Source organism: Myodes glareolus, chromosome 5 (genome assembly GCF_982192425.1).
Source record: "Myodes glareolus chromosome 5, mMyoGla1.1, whole genome shotgun sequence".
NCBI lineage: Eukaryota > Metazoa > Chordata > Mammalia > Rodentia > Cricetidae > Myodes > Myodes glareolus.
The window spans coordinates 77,346,216-77,366,174 of NC_142030.1; the positions used below are offsets into that span (position 1 = coordinate 77,346,216).

At 33.1% G+C, this 19,959-nt stretch overlaps 1 protein-coding gene across 3 annotated transcripts in view; it reads right to left on the reverse strand.

Moving 5' to 3' along the window:
• Brinp3 (BMP/retinoic acid inducible neural specific 3) overlaps positions 1-19,959 on the reverse strand; it is a 391,171-nt gene that overhangs the window by 177,615 nt on the left and 193,597 nt on the right. For all 3 annotated transcript variants that reach the window (XM_085688142.2, XM_048431005.3, XM_087906438.1), the window contains exon 4: positions 16,351-16,541. In XM_085688142.2, the coding sequence (XP_085544268.1) occupies positions 16,351-16,541 (191 nt within the window). The remainder of the gene's footprint in view (positions 1-16,350; positions 16,542-19,959) is intronic.

Here is a 19,959-nt window from a genome sequence, read left to right on the forward strand (position 1 = left end):
CAGATGAAATAAATGAATATAAATAGTAAATATAATTTTTCATTTCTAGTTTCTGCATAATAGAAAAAATTTCATGAATATATAATGCAAATATTCTTGTATAGTCAATACAATTTCTTTGAATTTTTTCTTTCTCTGTTGCTTCTTTCTTTCCTTAAATTTCCATTATGTCTAAAATTTTTCTAGGTAGTTTTCATAGTAATTAGGCTGCTCTTGTATCCTTTTAGTTTTGGGGAATACATTTTCATCATTAGAAATCATTAAGATTGCTAAAAATATTTTAAATGTCTTATATTCTGGTAATTAAAAAAACCTCTCTAGACATCCTATTCTATCCATCATTTGAAGTACGTAATAAAATAGAACATTGGTGACTTTTACTGTAGAGAAAGAAAAAAAATTAACAAGGACTCAAGAGCTGAATTGGACTGAAAAGATTTGAAAATGCCTAAAATCTGTAAAGAAGGCAAAACAGTAAAGAACACTGACTGAAACTTTGGTTCAATTCCCAGTACACACATAGAAGCTCAAAACAATATATAATTCCTGTGAATGTGATGCTGGATCATGCTATTTCTGTAAAAACTCTTGAAAAGAGTATACCCTACGCGCGCACTCGCGCGCGCACACACACACACACACACACACACACACACACTTCAGTCTGCCACATATAGAAAAGTTCAGAACAAGAAAATAAAAGGTGACAAAATATTTGACCACTTATGGCAATATGAATTTGATTGTAGTTATGGTTAATAATAAAGTACTCATGATTCCACACAAGATGATTAAGATATTCTAAAATCTACTGGGCTGAAAATTTCCCTACACTAAAATGGTGTGGGAAGGTCTTTTTTCTATGTGCTGCTTTAATTGGTTGAATAAAGAGTCTGCCTTGGCCTTTTGATAGGACAGCCCTTTGTTGGGCAGGTAGACAGAACAGAATTCTGGGAAGAAGAGAAGTGTGGTAGATGCCATGAATCTCCGGCCTGGGACTGATGGTGGTTAGAATTTTTCCCGGTAAGCCACGACCTCGTGATGCTCCACAAATTATTAGATATGGGTTAAAGTAAGATGTGAGAGTTAGCCAATAGGAGGCTAGAAATAATGAACCAGGTACTGATTTGATTATACAATTTCAGTGTGATAATTTTGGGTGTATACTAGCCAGGTAGGATGGAATAAGGGGCCTGTGCACCTCATACAATACTAAAAATCATTGAAATTTAAATTTTGAGTGAATTATGAACTATATAAATTACATCCCCCAAATATATTTTCAAAGATAGCAATGCTGATATAGATAAAAGGACATAGCAAATGGTGTGATGTGCTTGTGTTTCCTCACTCACTGCAGTAGAATAAATTATAAACTCAATGTAAAATTACAGTTTTTATTTTCTGCACTTGATGATATTTATAGTGTGATTTCTGTCTTCTTTTAACATATATAAAATTAATGCAATCAACTTTTATTCAATCTAGAAATATTTGAGCCATGTTTCTTAACAATTATATATACTCGTTTAAACTGTATTTTAATTGTAAGGAAATACTCTTATTTGAAAATTCAACCCACTTCATTACTTAATTATTTTTCGACAGTTGAAGTTGTTCTTCAAGTAGGCAGGAAACTAACCTAGGAGACTGAGAAACTGGGAAAGCATTACTATTTAGTAAACACACACACGCACACACACACACACACACACACACACACACACACACAAAATCACAGGTCACAGGTATGGGACAAGGTCAGTCATCAAGGAAACCCTGATCAATTTATCAAGCAGTTAGCACACCTGACTTCAACTTTCCTACTCATGGTCCTCCATGGTGACCAAGGTAAGCTTGACCAGAGAGAGTCCAATGGACTTAGAAAAGGCATTTATTAAGGGCTAACCCTTACTAAACAATATATGTCACTGTTTTTTATTACTTTATATTTGCTTCTTCTATACTCTTTTGGGATCTATCAATTTAACTCACCTGTGGAAAGAAATGATACTCACAATTTTATAGACTGAAAGTGCTGCCTGCGAGATATTTGTCTCAGATTATGGATTATAATCAGCCAACACTAATTTCTAGTAGAAAGATGTGACCTAAGCTGTTTCTTCAATCTTGAAAAAAGAGATTAAGCTAAACATACTTGTATGAGTTTAGTTTTCTAATGCACATAACTACACTGTAACAAACAATCCAAAATAAATGTCCTGATTTCTTTGAAAGAAGATGACTATGAAGTATATTTTGCTAAACAAATTTAATTGATTTCAATTAATTATTAACATACAAGATAGAATTATTTGTGTAACACTGTAAGATTAAGAAATGTATCCCTATAAAATCTGAAACAAAGAACCCATACATGCTCTGATCTACATGGGAAATAGACAAAGACAAGAACTCCTGAGTAAATTGGGAGCATTTAAACCTGGTGAGAGGGTTGAAGGCGAAGGGACAGGCAGGGAGGAGAGCAGTGAAAAATGTAGAGTTTAATAAAAATCAATTGGAACAAAAAGAAAAAAATCTGAAGCAAAGAATCTATCTTAGTTCCCCCTAGTGTTATTAAGGAGGAAGTTGTCTTGTCTTTTGCTAGTATGTCTTGGAGAACCATTCTGAAAAGATTTATTTCACCTTCTTCTAATATCCAAATTCTCTCATCAAAAATGAAAAAACACATCCAATCAATGTCATTTAGCAAAGAGATTATAAATGTTCAGCTCAGCCCCCACAGAACACCGAGTGAATCCATCCGAAAAGGAGTAATATTCCTTTTTGAACTGACTCTGTTTGAGATCTAGATACTTAAGTTTAATTTAGGAGGAACAGCTTGAATCCTCGAGTGGCCACATCAAAAATTATACCTTAAAATACTGATTATACTTGGATGTCACTCACTATAATTTCTCCAACTATTTTAATTGTTTCTAAAGTATTCACAGCATGTTAAGGTTTGTGTTGAACTATTTTAAGTTCCAACAGATTAATGTTGGAAATAGAGTGCACTATTAAAATCAAGCAAAAAGAAAAATAATTAATCTTTGTATCTGAAAGAAGTGGAAGCACATAGGTAGAGATGAAGAATGAAAACCAGATTTTGAAGAAAAGGATAATTTTGTGATAAAAAGTTGGGTTGTTTTAATTATCATCTTACCAAAAATCTAGAATAATTTTAAAGAACAGCTTTGTAAAATATCTGTGAATTACTGTATTTGTGAATTATTTGATGTTTGAAGACCTTCCCACTGTGGACAGCACTATTCCCAGGAGATAGGGTAATGATGTATAGATAGGAAGTTTGAGAATAAGCAATCCAGTATTAATTCAATGATTTGTGCTCTTCACTGTGGATGTAGTTTATCTGGCTGTTTGAAGTTTCTGCCTTGGTTTTCCCATACTATGTGACTATGACCTAGAATAGGAGTCAAAAAATACTTTTTCTTCTAACTTACTTTTTTCATGTTAGTGTATCATAATGGAAAATAAATTAAGAAATATGAAGTAGACATGCAAAACTAGCACTTAAAAACAAGGACTTTTAATCCTAAATACATGTTGAGAAACTCAAACAGATTATCTCTGTCATGTAACAGAAAATGGAGCGAGATAACAAAGCCTCAGAGACTTTAAGTAATAAAAACAAAAGATGCTGTAGATAAAGCACCATTCAGAGATAAATAAAAAGCTTTCTTATAGTCAAGGGAAACATGCCTGTCTTCATCCCAGGCAGAAAGACAGGAGATACGTCTTCTTAATCAAGATATATAAATACTCAAGCAAAATTTTAACTCTGTTTTAGAGACAATATGACAGAGTAAAATTCCAAGGTGAATATAAAGCCAAATACAAAACTAAAACCATCAGTCTTTCCTGAGTATATAAAGGTGCTGTGTGGGATTTTATGCATAAGAGAGCCAATCAAAAAACCATTTTCTGACTCAAGAACTGTAACTACATAGACTGTGCTCACTTATCTTTTATGGAGTGGTGAGGAAATGAGAAGAAACTCCATAATCTACTTTTGATTTTCACTACTTCTAGAAAAAAATCTTGAATGGAAAACTAAGAAAGTTGATTAATATGTATCCTACTTTGATTTTTACCAATTGAAATAAATTTGATTTCAAAGCCTGTGAACAGTAGAATGAAATAGAAAGTGAACAAAAATGTGTAGAAAGAATGAGAATTCTACCACTAAACCACCACGAAACTAGACATCAACAAACCAAATAATCCAATTAAATAATAGGGTACCATTCTAAACAGAAAATTCTCATTAGAGGAATATGAAATGGCCAACAAACACTTATAGAAAAGTTCAAAATTTTTAATCATTAGTGGAAGTCAAGTCAAAACTACTTTGAGATTCCTACACAAGTGGGAGTTCTTGCTTATGAAGATGTGGAACAAAGGTAACATTCCTCCATTGCTGGTAAGAGTGTAAATTTGCACAACCACTGTGGAACTAAATATGGCAGCTCCTCAGAAAACTGGGAATTGATCTTCCTATCACTCTTGGGCATATACCTAAAGGATGTCCTATCCGACCACAAGGACTTGTTCAACTATTTCATAGAAATTATACTCATAATATCCAGAAAGAGGAAACAACCTAGGTGTGCCTCAACTGAAAAATGGTTTTAAAAAAGTGTGTTACATTTATGCCATGGAGTATTACTCAACTGTTTGAAAAATAATGACATTTGCAGATGAATGAATGGAATGAGAAAAAATCCACCTCAAGCCAAGCAATGCAGAGCCAAAAAGACAAACGTGATTATGCACTCACTTATAAATTGGCATTAGTTGTTAAGGAAAGAATAACAACACTACAATCCACAGATCCAGAGATGTGAGATAAATAAGAGAGGCCTAAAGATTACTTATGGATATCCCTGTGGGTGGGAAATAGAAAGGATTTTGTGGGTGGACTATGGGTGAGTGGAGGATGGGAACAGGAGAGATCAGGTTTGGGAAAGATGAATAGATTGAGAGAATGTGAACTAGGTGGGTATTTAGAGAGGTCAATATAGAAACATGGTGCAATGAAAACTTCCCAAAATCTGTGAGATGACCTAGCAAGAATTACTATTATTGGTGGATATGATGTCTGAATTATTCATCTTCTGGAATCAAACTAGACTTCCAGTTGTGGGACTTGAACACTGACCCAGCCACCAAATATATGTTTCACAGCCTGCCTGGCTTGCGGAATGTATGGGGACATTGAATGGTCAACTTGAGACCCAAGCAACATGAGAGAGCCCATGCTATGCCTGACAACAGTCTGTTTGGCCCTAATCTGTAAACAGGATTGCTCAGAGACCTAGGTAGAAACCAAACACGACTAATACACAAAATGATATTCTACTATATTCATACATCAGTGCATAGCCATAAAGGAGGCTTCCTAAAGCAGTGGATGGGAGCAGATATTGAGAGTCACAACCAAACATTAGGCAGAGCTACGGGTACTTGGAAGAAGAGGGACAGGATAAAGTTATAGAAGCAGATGAATTGAGAAAACCAAAACACAACCCACAGAATCAACTAAGTAGGCTCATGGGGACTCACAGAAACTGAAGCAGTAACGATGGCATCCCTATTAGTCTACAACAGGCCCTTTGCCTACATGCTGTAGGCATTAGCTTGTGGATTTTGTCGGTCTCCTAAGGATGGGAGAGGGAATGTCTCTGAATCTTTCGCCTGCTCATGGGAACTATTTCTTCCTATTTAGTTGCCTTAATGTGAGGGTTTGTGCCTAATCATTTTCCATCTTGTTATTTTGAGTTTGCTTGAAATCACTGGGAGACCAGATTATTTTTCCTGATTGGAAATGAAGGAGTAGCAGATCTGAAGAACAGAGGAGGCTTGAGAGAAGAAGAGATTGGAGAGGCAGAAGTTGGGATATGTTGTATGAAGGAAGAATAAATAAAATAAAACAAACTATGTAGAAGGCAAAGAGAAGGCTGGTAAACAGATAATTGACAAGTCTCAAGAGAAGGCTAACTGAAAGAGAAGCAGAGATACTTTATGACTTAGACAACCTGATTGTGTTTAAACATGTGGCCATCTCGACACTTACTGGTTTTGCACTGGACTGAACAAGGACAAAAACTAGATAAAATAATCAGGGGAATAGCTTCATCAGTTAATCTGTGTACGAAAGGACAAATGGTTGCTTCTAATTTTGTGGTTATTGGAAATTTTTTCTTAAAAAATATTTGACACAATGCATTAAAAATTAAATTAAGATTGTTAACGTTTTAGCTCTTAAATTCTGCGTTTAAAAATTCACTCAAAGTTATAAAGTTAGAGCACCACATTATGTCAGCCAAATAAATCATACTGAGTGTTCAGTGGTTACATATTTTCCTTCACATGTCATGTCAAATCTGTAGTGACAGCAACCTTCGTAAAGAAAGAAGGAACTTTTAGGAAGAGAAAGAGATCAGTAGAGGGGACAGGAATATGCTTAAGTGTATTATATTCACATACACTTATTACACAGTGGATCCCATGAATTATGTGGAAATAAGACCAATATAAATAATTTAAAGATCTATACTACAATATAAAATTTAGGTTTGCTGGTCAACAATGGCTCAAATATCTGATAAGGAACACCGAAGTGTAAATCACTGCACCATTGAAACACAGTAAATTGTGAAAAAAGCATAAACACTAAGACAGATGAAAAAATCTGTTATTAATTGTATTATATAATATGAGGAAATTTTGAAAATAATGTACAAATTATTTCTATATATAGATATTTAAAATGGGAATGAAATATTAGTAATGTTTTTGTATAATTGTAATAGCATTACTTTTTTGCCACACCTGAAATTTCATTGCTTGTATTTTAATAAAGTTCCATATTAATTTTGTTTTATAGTCATAACGTACTTAAAGCAATTCAAGTAAGAATAATGAAACTGAAAAACTGCAAGAAAATGAAAGACAAGAATTGTTTGCGTTTTTTCTAAGATTTTTAAGAATGATTTACATACACATTTCTGTGTATCTTGTTGAATATGGATTATATGCACAGATTTTAAATATGTAATATGATTAAGTACATTATATTTACCTATACATACGACACAACAGCTATATATGAATTGTGTTGTGTGTATATGTACATGTGTGTTTATATACATATATGTATAAATGTATATTTAGTTTCAGAGAAAAGGATTATTTGATGGAAGAATAAACTAGCCAAGAATGTATCAAAGGGATCAATGATATCTACCAGATATAAGCAGTACAGGAAGAATAAACATAAAAGAAAATGTATTTTTATGAGAAAAACATTACATTGAAAACAAAAACAATCTGGAAAAGAGGCTAAGAAACCTCAGAGTCTTTATTGAGAAAATAGTCACAATATGAGAACTACTTGTCAGAAGTAGTGAAAATATGAGGGTAAACAGTAGCTTGTAACTGACTATAGATGGTGGTGTGATGTGAATAAGAATTGCCCTCATAGGCTCATATGTTGGAATGCTTAATCATCTGGGAATGCACTACTTCAAAAGGAAAAACAAAAAGGTGCGGCCTTGTTGGAGTAGGCATGTCTTTGTTGGGGGAGGTTTGCAGAAAAGGGTATGCTTTGAAACGTCCAAAAAAAAAATCCAAGCATCTGTGTCTCCCTCTTCTTGCTGCATTTGGATCCAGATACAGAACTCTCAACTCCTTCTTTAGAACCACGTCTGTCTGTATGCCAGCATGCTTTTTGCCATAATGAAAATGGACTAAACTTCTGAAACTAAAGAGGAGTCTTGGGAATGGTGTCTCTTGACAGCATAGAACATTGACTAAGACAGACAGATATACACAATGTGTCCTTACAGATGGACTGACATACAAAGCATTTGTACATATGAAAGGACATAAACACATGTATCCCATACATGTTTAAAGTAGTGCAATAGCAATATTAAAATCATGAACTGAAGAATTTGAACAAATCTTCAATGGCTTTATTGAACTTTTTAAATGTTTATCACTGATTAAGACTTTCACATTTTGTCGAAATGGATTTACAATGTGTATTATACTGTAAGCTTGAAAAAGTTCACTTTTACTTCTTACGTTTTTGAAGACATCATTGATTTTCAGTATAATCATTTAAACTAGCTGTGAGTAAAGAAAGCTTTGGCTTTTGTCATTTTTAATGACTTAGTTCCTTATATTGGATGAATGAGGTAGCTTCACCCAGAAGCACAGTGTTTAATAAGCAGCGAGAGGAGCAAGCATGTCTTTCTTTTATCTGGAATTAGAGAACATTTGTTAAATACTTTTGAACATGCTCCTTATCAGCTGTGAAAGGTCCATTTCTACCTGCTTTTTAATTTCTTTCATAGAAACCCAATTCTGATTTAGTTCAAAGTTTCTCTGTACCTTTGTAAATGTCTAAATCTATCTTCTGTGTAATCTTATACTTAATTATAATTAATGGGATAATTGAAATTGTTAGATTTCTTCATATTGCTCCATGCATTATTGGAATCAACCTCTTAAATTTTGATACATTCCTTGGTTCAAAATGGTTCAGTTAAGCTGGACTCTGCATGTGCAGATACACACTCTGCAAGTTCTGTTGGTCGTTTCTTCACCTAGTCTTGCATTCAAATGATTTTTCAGTTTAGAGCACAGCTTAGGCATCGTCAGTCTATCTCAATGTTCTGTATGAGTTTTGAAGATTGGTATAATTTTTGTCCTATTAAATTATTTGTGAAAATTCAATACTGCAGCCATATAGATAGGATGTCTTTTCATCCGAATGTATCATTAAGAATCAGTCTGTTTAATAAACATGGAGTGACTCAGATTTTGCATTCTTGAATGAGTTTTAGAAAGCTGTCTGTCAAGGAATGTGTCAATTAATTTTCACTTCTGTAGGTATTAATTTCTTCATAACATACTGGTGTCACTGATGGTGTCACTAACTCATACACTTCTCATACTCATTTGAACATGTTATTGTTTTGTGTCCTGGTAATTACTTCTATATTCTTACCAATTTTATTTATGTTCAAAAATAATATTTTCAATGATTTAATTTTTTCTCAATGTTTCTTATTTCCTAATTTATTGACTTCCATTTCTATTTTTTCTTGTTTTGCTTAGGGTTTATTTTGTACTTTTTAAATGTATTCCTGTCTTCCTATTTGTTTCATGATAAAAATTTAGTTTTCTGACAATTTCACCTCAATATTTTGTAACTGAAAGACCCCCGAGGGATGTCTTCCTTTCGAGAGGCCCCCGTACCCACGAATCAAAGGAAACCACACTTAAGGATATAAACAGCAAGAGGTTTATTCGAATACACAGATACCTGGGGCGACAAGGTCTCTCGGAAGACTTGCACGCCCCTCAGGCTGGGGTGAGGGGTTTTTATAGGAGAGCAAAAGCGCGGGAACAGAAGCGAAAAGCGTGGTTATGGGGATTCATTCCATTGGTCAATTCAAATAAGGCTAAGAGTGCTCGCTCAGTGGCAAATTCTTGACCTTTTACCTGAATACCAAGGAGGGGGTTGTCCAGGGGTTTCCTGTTTTCCTTATCTCTTCCTGCCTTCCTAGCTGGAGACCCATCTGAATACCTAGGAGGGGGTTGTCCCTGAGCTTTGGCTGTAAATACCCTGACTCACATCCTGTCACAGGACAAAAGGCCTCCTCCCCCTTATTTTACAGGCTTGATTCTAATGCCTTTCATTTCAACATTCAGGGTGGTATCTTTTTTTTTTCCTTTTCAGTAACTTCTTTTTGTAAATTACAGAAACATTTGAAAAATTTTTATATGTTCCACTTATTAATCTTTCAATTTGCCCTACCCTGTCACACATCTCTTGAAAGGAAGAAAGGAAATTGATATTTCCATACATTTTTCACCTCTGTTTTTGGTGTCTTTACCTTTCACCTGATTAGAGAACTTTGTTTATACCAGGGCAGATGCCAGGATGAGGGCCACACGTGCTACATGATTATCCTTGTCCGAGAATCACTAGGAATACAGATGTTTCTACTGCTTGTGAATTTAGGTGGGTCTAAGGATCTGAACTCAACCCTGACAGTATGGGCAAGCATTTCTTCCACTGAACCATCTCTTCAGTACCATTTATTTTTATTTTTTCTTTAACTCGTGGTTGCTTTAGAAGTCTGTTATTTTATTTTTAATATTTGATGACTTCCCATATATCTTTCCAGTGCTAATTTATGCATAAATAACTTGTACGACACCCACTTAAATCTTTCATTTTACTGCTGATCACGGCTTTCTTTTCTGTGACAAAGAAAAAGTTGTTAAAATCTGTGACAGTTTTGGGTTTCTCTATTTTTTTGTTTCTTAAATTATGCTGAAGCTCTAATACTAACATAAAGGTCACAAATGTTATTTATTTTAGTCTAATTGACTACAAAATTCTTTTTGAAAAGATCTATCCTGGTCATTTTCTCTAAAACCATCTTTTCTAATATTTAAGTAGGCTGCATCACCAGCCTGGTTTACTTATTCCCATGTCTTTACTTTCTGTTGTTTTTTGTTAAGGTATTACTTTGTATCCCTGGCTCAGCTGGAACGCACTATGCTGATTGACATAATGCAGCATACAAAGCATAAATAGAAACTTCGCTCTGAATCAGAAGCATTGTGGTAGGTGAAAACAAAAGGCAACTTAAACTTGACAGCCTCTACCAGTGTACTCCTCCTTTCGAGGAGAAAATGAATTGAATTTGAAAAGATCTGGAAAAAAGAATGATATAAACATAGTATAAACATTATAAGCAAGAAAAATGTTTAATATTTTTCCTATTTCTCTCATTATTTAATGTAACAAGCAAGTATTACGCACCTCTTGGTAACACACACACACACATACACAACACAAAATTTTTGGTTGAAAGAATATCAGAAAAGAATAACAAATTCTGGAAATACCATCAGGGAGTATAATTATATATAAAAAAATAAAAATCAACAAAAATAAAGAGGTATCTAAACATATATAGTTGTAAGTAGTGATGATATGTTATTATCGCAAAATAAAAACTGACAACATACCTCCATCATTTATGCACAAAACATTTTCTAATTACATTTGTTGTCAAAATGGCAGCAAAGAATATGTGTACAATAAAAACACAGAGAAGTATTGTATCAATTTACATAAGTACATATAAACATGTGTGTGTGTGTGTGTGTGTGTGTGTGTGTGTGTTGTGTTCATTACAGCAGTATTACTAATAGCTAAGAAAACAATACCAGCATGTGTTTGTTGGGGGTGCAGATTATATATCCAACATTGTCCTATTGCACACAGAAAACAAGGGAATTCAATCATTTACAACATGACAAACGAACTAGGCAGTCATTTTCCTTTTTTTTTTTTGGCAGTCATTTTTCATAGTGAAACCCATCAACTACTAACTGAAAATGCTGTATGATCATGTTCACAAGTACATACTCAAAGACAAAAGTGAGTATAGGAACCAACAAAACAAAAAGTTACTTTTAAGGGAGATATTGATGGTACCCAAAGGGTACGAAGTTGCTAACAGGGGGATGAGTGAGTATATTGATTCAATGAACAGCATGAAAAAAAATCCATTTAGTGTTAGACTGCACACTGGAAATTTGAAAAAAAAGGCCTTAGGGGATATTGCCATCCTTTAAGAAAGGAAATACTCCCTGAACCTACTAAGAGCATTTTACAGACTTAGAAGGTTTGGATTTGTAAAAAAGTAAAAAGAGGTTTATAAGAAGGTTGAATGGAAAGAAATGACAAGTGGGAAAGGTATAATATTATAATCTCAAAAAATAAAATAAATTTTTTTAAAGTATGGAATGTGAGCTTAGCTGATACCAAGATGGACATGCTAAGTAGACTGACTACAAAAATTTCACAAGCCATAGCAGACTTTCATTTTCACACTGAGCTGTATCCAAAGCTTTTCACAACTGGTTTTTACTTTAGAATAGTGTCAGAATGTTTCTAATTTAGATACACCCTTTAATACATTTAAACTTTTTTTACAATTCTTCTGTTTCAACACCTTGAAGAACTGGGAATAAAGGTCTTGCTTTACTATAGCACTGTAAACGCTATTTTTTAATTAAGAATATAAAGCTTATAGTAAATCACTAATTTTTACCATCAACATATAAACAATACTTATTAGGAGTGGTTGTCAAAAGAAATTCTATAAGTGAATTAAAATATTAATTTAATATAGACCTTAGGTATTTGTTACTGCAACAACAACAACAAAAGCCTGACAGGCAACTTGAAGAAGGAGAGGTCATTTTCGTTCACACTTTGATAAGATAGACTGACTATCTTTGCAGAAGTGAATGGGAAAGGAGCTTTGAAAAGGTGACTGTATGTCATTCAGAATCAAGAAGCAGAGAGTAATGAAATCTAGCCCTCATCCCCATTTTTTTTCCAGATTGTAACCAATTACAACATGTGGAATGGTACCATCACAAACCATGTTGAGCATTGTTTTATCCCCTCCTTGATTAATTTAATTTAGATGATCTAACATTACACACACACACACACACACACACACACACACACACACACACACACTCACACACTGACTAAGATTTGTTTGAATGGGAGATGGAGAGACCCAGATTTGTTTAAATGATAATTCTAAACCTTTAAGGTTGACAGAGAATATCTGACTGCACAGTGTGTAATTTAAGAGTTCAAGGAATGTGCAAAATTTCTCAACTCTATCTACAGCATTCTAAATATGAAATGTGGATAATGCTTCCTAACATAATTAACTTTAGCATACAGTATGTTTTTTCTTCACCTTTAAACTATAGAAACTAAAAATTAAAATTTATCTGATAATATTATCTGTAAAATAAATGTTACTCTATCATATAACATAGAAAACCATAAAAAGCAATACATAAATACTTTATAAAAATAAAAGTTATATTAGTTTAGCACTATTAATTAAATTCTAATCACATAATTCAATTTTACTCACTGATTAATTTTAAAATTTAATGTATTAGAAAAATATTTTTCACAATGCATCTGTATAATCAAAATTAAGGTTTTGTTTAAATTCTCTCCCCAGATAAAATTTAATTTCATTTCCCCATTATTGTCCCGTTAAAATTTTGATCTTTATCAGGCTATTTCAAAATAAAGGCCATATTAGTGAAACTGTGTGCCCGTTAATTTACTTGACTTGAGAATTAAAAAGTAATAACCAATTTTAGACATTTATTTGACATTACAATGAATGATTTATTGAGAAATAAAACTTTTATCTGTGTATTAATCACACTTATGTGGGATATTATTGAGCTACCCAGAAGTTTTTAGCCTTTGTCTTGAAATTTACAGTTGCCTTAATGAGCTGCTACTCACATTTCCTTTCATAATTGTAGGAGATAAACACAACAAATTGCTCTCGTTCATTTTCTAGAATGCAGCTCATAGTTAGCACTAATTGCTCAATTCCTTTGTGTTTTTCGTGAATTCACATGGATAAAGTTGGCATTGTTGTGCAGATTTAGACGTAATTTTGTTGCTGTCTGGTGTGAGTTTATCTTTTCAACAGTACTTTGCTTTGTAATTTCTGTAAATTGACAGGCAAAATATTCAAGATTTATTCAATAAATAAAATGCCTCGTACCATTGTAACCTGAACACACACTACAACTAAACAAGGAAGATGCATATCTTGTTATTCTAATACCAGCTTTTAAATAATAATATGATATAATATGTAAAGTTAATGAATGCGAGCTCTCAGGATTTAATGAAGGAATTAAATTTAGGTACAACACAGTAAAGCAACCTCTGAATTTAATTAATTACTTCATTACATTGATTTTATTATTTGTATTCTCTCTTGGTTTTTTCATGCATGTGTGTCTGTGCCTAGGTATTGGATAAATCTTTAAGTGGCTTCTTTAAAGTAATTTGGGATCATTATTATTTATATTTGGTATTCTTGAACATGTCTCACCACCCCTTTTATTCATGTTTACCATTGTTACTCTATCATTTCTACATTGCTTATTATATGTAACACCATAAAGAAGCAAGTGAGACAGACGTCTGTTTCATCCTCATAGCATCCCTATTTAGAGTATTTATACTGTGAAACGTCTGTTTTCCTGAGGCTCATGTGAATATCCACCCCAGAGCTTTATTGCAGCTGGTACACAGCACAGTGGCATAAACCCTTCAGAGTATCTCAGAGTGCAACTCACCCTGCTTCAGACATTACCAGTCACTTAACATTAGTGTCTTCTAAAAATTAATAGTATTGAAGACAACATTAATCCCAGAAATCTCAATTGCATTCTTCTCAAACCTCTTGCCCCTCACTCTTGCATGCTTAATAAATGTCTGTGGATGAGCTCACAGGCATGCTCTTGTGATCTGGCACATGAATCATTTCCAGATTTTTATAGTTTAATGATAAAATATAAATGTTTTCATTCATAACATCATCTTTCATCATCCTAACATACTTTGTTTTTGCTCCATTACCTAAGGCTTGACATCTGCCACTCTTCTGTCTCTGAACAGATGCTTGGGAATTTAGGAGCTTTTATGGTTAGTGGAAGATGGGAAATGTCAGATGCCCGCTCAATCAAGGTGAGGGTGTCAGTTTCCAAAGTCAAAGTTACTTCTTCCTTTTCAGAGAAGATCCTGTATTCCTCATTCATCATCAGAGCCTCTTCTCTCTGGGTCATCTTTTTACTACACAGCTAGACTGTGAACACTGTGGAGTCCTGTCTTTCCAACACTTGTTGTGTAGGTAAAGTCTAAATCAATTTTAATATGCTGCTACATGCTACATTAGAGCACATGCATTCAGTGACATATGTCTTTGTAAGAGAAAAAGTCCATGGAAAGTATTAAATTTAGTTATAAATTGTGAGTGAATATTTTTTACTTAAAAGTACTAAAAACTTGGCTGTAATAAACATATATTTATGATTTCTGCATTGTAAATTATAACTTAAAATATTGTTTTCATATTAAATTTATTTCTGGGAAAGTCTATTTCTTATCAGTAGTGTTCAGTAAATATCTAATAATATCCTATATTAAAACCTTTCTACATTATCAAAGATATCTGAAATTATACTAGATACATATGTATCTATGCAGTATAAATATTGCTTATATGTTCTCTTCCTCAACAAAAGTTCCACAGTTAGAAGTTGACCTCTCAATTATAAATTACATTGAATAAAGTTTAAATTATATAAAATTGCATTTTATAATTTACATCTACAGAAAAATTTCCCAAATTCTTTTACTATAGACACTAAACAAACATATATCAGGACATTCCATTTTGTTTAATGATCTTTCTTCTAAAGATATTTCAATGTTTTCCAAGATTACCTTCATTATATGTGTATGTGTGTGCCAGTGCTCATGCTTGTACTTCTTAAAATATGAAAGTGATCATCTTTCAACTTAACGGCACAAAGACATGCACACATTCATTTTCATTTCATAAAATAATGATTTTTATACTTAATGTTTGATTCTTGTATTAAGTATGAGATAAATACAAAACACACAAAGCAAGCTCTTTGCACTTATTTTCTTATTGTTATATTCATCCAAAAATTTACTGTATCCATTCTCTGCTCAGTTATTAATGTTTTTGCCACTGGTCAAACACAACAATATGAATAGCTTAATATTTTGTAGGAATGCCACTAAAATGGTATAATATCAAAACCCCATTCTTTATTTCTCCTCTCTTTAGATTGGTTAACTGCATCTCATTTCATTTAATTCATTTTGATAGTCAAACTTACTAAGTACAAAATCAAAGAACTTTGGTAACCAGATAGTATTTTTCTACCAATTCCACATTATGGCATATATTACCCCAAATACTTGTACAATCTAATTCTTTTAAATACACTAGGCAAGATTTTTTCTTTCTTTTCTTTTTTTTTCTAAACTCACTTTCATCAAAATAGAACATCTTGCTGAGGAACAGTTGTAAATACGATCTATATGATTTGAAGGTTTATCTTACATACAGCATTCCAAGGAGTCACTCTTAACAAAAATGAAACTCAAAGCTTAAGTAAATTTTAATTATATGTGCTCATGAAAAGCAAACTTTGACATATAAATTGAAAATATTGCATCCCTCTGCATCTAATTAATTATACCTTATAACTAAAAGCAACTGAAAAACTAAAACACATTTTCAAACATAATCATTTAAAAAACTGGCCCAGGGAATAGCCAGAAAGACATCATAGAAATGAAATAAACAAAGGTAATGGACAATGTTACTGTTAGTTCATGTTTACCTTGATGGCAGTGGATGCAATCTGGATATGGTGAAGTCTGCGAAGAGTGCTGTCCCTGTCAATAAAATAGGACGCAGCCAGCTGATGGAGTGTCTCCAGAGTGACAGATGAACTATTAGTGCTTGGATCACTTCCTTCAGATCTTTTGCTCAGCTTCCGCTTGTCCACAAAAATTGTGAGTGACTCCTCTCCTGCATTAATGATATAAAAACAATTGTATTTCCAAGTTTAAGTAAATTTAAAACTTATCTCCTAGGATGAGTGCCTACAAACTGCTGTGAAGGAAAAAACAGTGAGAACCACTAAATTTAATGAACATTAAAATTTTATAATTTTCTTTCCCAAATACCTATAAGGACTACAGATATTTAAAGCTTTCAAAATATCTGTAACAAACTTTAAATATCAACATATTAAAGGATAATTTCATTAAACTAATTTATTTTGTTATGTAGTTTATCTTGGTGCATACTTGTATACAACAAAGCAAAGTCTGAGAAAACATTAATTGACACTTTTTGTTTTGTTTTGGTTTGTTTTTTTGTATTAAAGCATAAATTTTACCACAGGAACAGCTTAACAAGATGAAAAAAAAGAAAAGCTAAGCAGACTTCTGCTGTACATTTGAAATGCACAGAATCCCTGTCTTTAGCATGTATAAATATATTCGTAACAAATTCCCAATTTCCGTTCCTATTCTGTATTAAAGTATTCTGCATTAATAAGCCCCTGTAAATCACTAAACTCAATGGAAGGTGTAGAAACCGATAATGACAATCGACTGACAGAAGAGTTACAGGGAAGCATTGGTGTCCAAAGAACCGATAGTAATGCAAACCAGGCATACTATCCAAGTTGGACATAAAGAACTTGTTCTCAGACTTTAACGGCATTGTGTATTTATCTAGCAAATAATTACCAAATTTGCTTCATGTTCTTTCTCAGTAACCCAAAGTGTGCCCAATTAAAAACTGAAAGGGTAATTTGGGAAGGTAAAATAGTCTCATCCACAAGAGCAGCATATATCTATCTGAAAGATGATGTTCATTTTATAATAGCATAGCTTTTGTGACCATCTAATGATATTAGACCATAGGCGTCTGCAAGACAGTCAATCCACATTTCAATAAGCTCTTAATAAAAACTATACATATACAAAACACTAAGTGAATTAAAATAATTTTAGAGATTTTAATATAAATATAAAATTTCCTCCATTTCTTTTCCTCTCTCAAAACCTAAGGGAGGATATTTATTTTTTATTTTTTATTTTTTTTTGATTTTTGAGACAGGGTTTCTCTGTAGTTTTTGGTGCCTGTCCTAAGGGAGGATATTTAACACTTAATATTTTTCTATAATAAACGATGCAGGCCATAATGTCCTTTTTTTCTAGAAATCTTTTCTGAAGTCACAGTTTAAAGGATAGAACTCTGAGAGTTCACAGAGAAATGTTTATACTGATAAACATATGTGATTTCATTCACTGAAGTGTACAATCTAAATGAATCCAACAAAAAGGGGGTGATGAAGAAAGGCGACTGTAAGAAATAAAAATATACCTGGAAAAGAATAGTTTTCAATATACCCTTGTAATATGTGCAAAAGACACTGAGACATTGTGTTTAACTTTTGGAAACGAGTCTTGTCTATCACTAAGAACTGAGCATGCCCCAAATACAGAGTAAAATAAAATACCTTGGTATAATGGAGAACAGCACAGATCACATCTGCACATACACACTAATAATGGTAAAAAGGGTATCTAACAAGTAGTTTACAAGGGAGTTTATAAATATGTGTACATTTATTTTAATCTGATAAACACGAGTAGAAAATTTGAAGGAAAAAGCATAAATAAGAATAATTGCTTACTTCAGGAGAAAGGAAAGAAATTTGAGAGAGGAAATGTTGGAAAGAAGGATTCACTAATTATGGTGATTAGATACTCAAAATATGTTAAGAGCCAAATTTCTTTATACACAAAGTTATAATAACACAAATAAAGAAAATAAACTATGGTCAACATCAAATGTTACTATTATCATGCTCATAGAAAAAATTGTTTTAAGAGCTTAAAATTGTAGCTCATTTTTGTAAATCAATTTAAAGGGAGTTTTTTAAGATAAGTATATAATATAAAGACCTAAACACCATTTTACAATCTATTTACAATTAAGGAAGCCTTTATAACTAAGCATAATTTTATGTATGATGACTACATTCAAATGTATGGACTTTTCTTTGCAAGTCTTTCCCCTTGGGATAGATAGGTTTTAATACACTTAGAAAAACAATAATGGAATGAGGATAACGTTTTTTTCTAGAGTGCATTGGTTTTAAATGAAATTCATTCATATTAAGTTTTCATTAAAAATTGATAAATTCCTAAACAAGACTAGGGTTAAAATGAAATTCCTGATCATTAAAATTCAGCCAAATAAAAGGAATTTTTTAGAATATTTTCTTCAGTTTTTTTGTCTTTTAACTGTAGCTTCCTTGCTTTTCAAATTTAATTTTGTTTTTAGATTTATTTTTCATTTTAATGGTGCACTGGTGGCTGTGTCCTTGTGTGTGTATGTGCATATGTGACTGCAGGTACCCATGATATCTGGGAGAGGACATCAGATCCTATGGATTTAGACATTCAGATGTTTGTGAGTCATCCATTCAGGAAATAAATAAGCAAATAAACACTGGTCTGGTTGAGGAGCTGCACCTTCTGCCAACTGCTGAGAAAGTTCCCCAACTTGTGTGCCGGTTTCTCTGTACTGGGCATATTCAAACATTATTTGAATGTTACATGTTGCTGGAGAGAAAAGATAATTTTAAAAACGATGAACGATTCTTTCAGGTTTAGAGAAATGTACATAAGTATGACATTGGTCCAAAGTTAGTGTTCAAGACATTGAGTTCTAAGCATGGCCTCAATTTTGTGTATGGATCACAAATTATATATTAAGACTTGATTTATGTATAAATCATAGATGAAAGTAGAAATTATTTTGGAATAACAGTTGTATGTAAGAAAAGATATTTGAAAACAGTTTAGGATATGGGTAAAATATTATTTTCTTATTGTTTATTTTTTAAATGACACTTTATTCCCAATTTTCTGAAATACCGTCATACTGATTTCCAAAGTGTGAGCAAGGAACGAGATATTTTGATTGAGGGAGCCATTACACAGTTGGCAGAAACCTGACTTTAGGAAAGTTCCCAGGCATCCACAAGAATGACCACACCTAAGATCCTAAGCAATAGAGGAGAGGGGGCCCAATCTTTGGTCAAACTGATGATTATCTTAAATATCACTATAGAGCCTTCATCTAGCAACTGATGGAGGCAGAAGCAGAGACCCACAACAGAGCATTTGACTGAGCTCCGAAAGTCCAGTTGAAGAGTGGAAGGAATGAGAATATGAGCAAGGAAGGGTAAGACCATGACGGGTTCACACACAGAAACAGTTTGCCTGAGCTAATGGGAACTCACTAACTCCAGCCGGACTGGTAAGGAACAAGCATAGGACTAAACTAGTTCCTCTGATTAGGGATGACAGTTGCATGGCTGGGGCAGACTAAGGGGCCACTGGCAGTGGCACCAGGATTTATC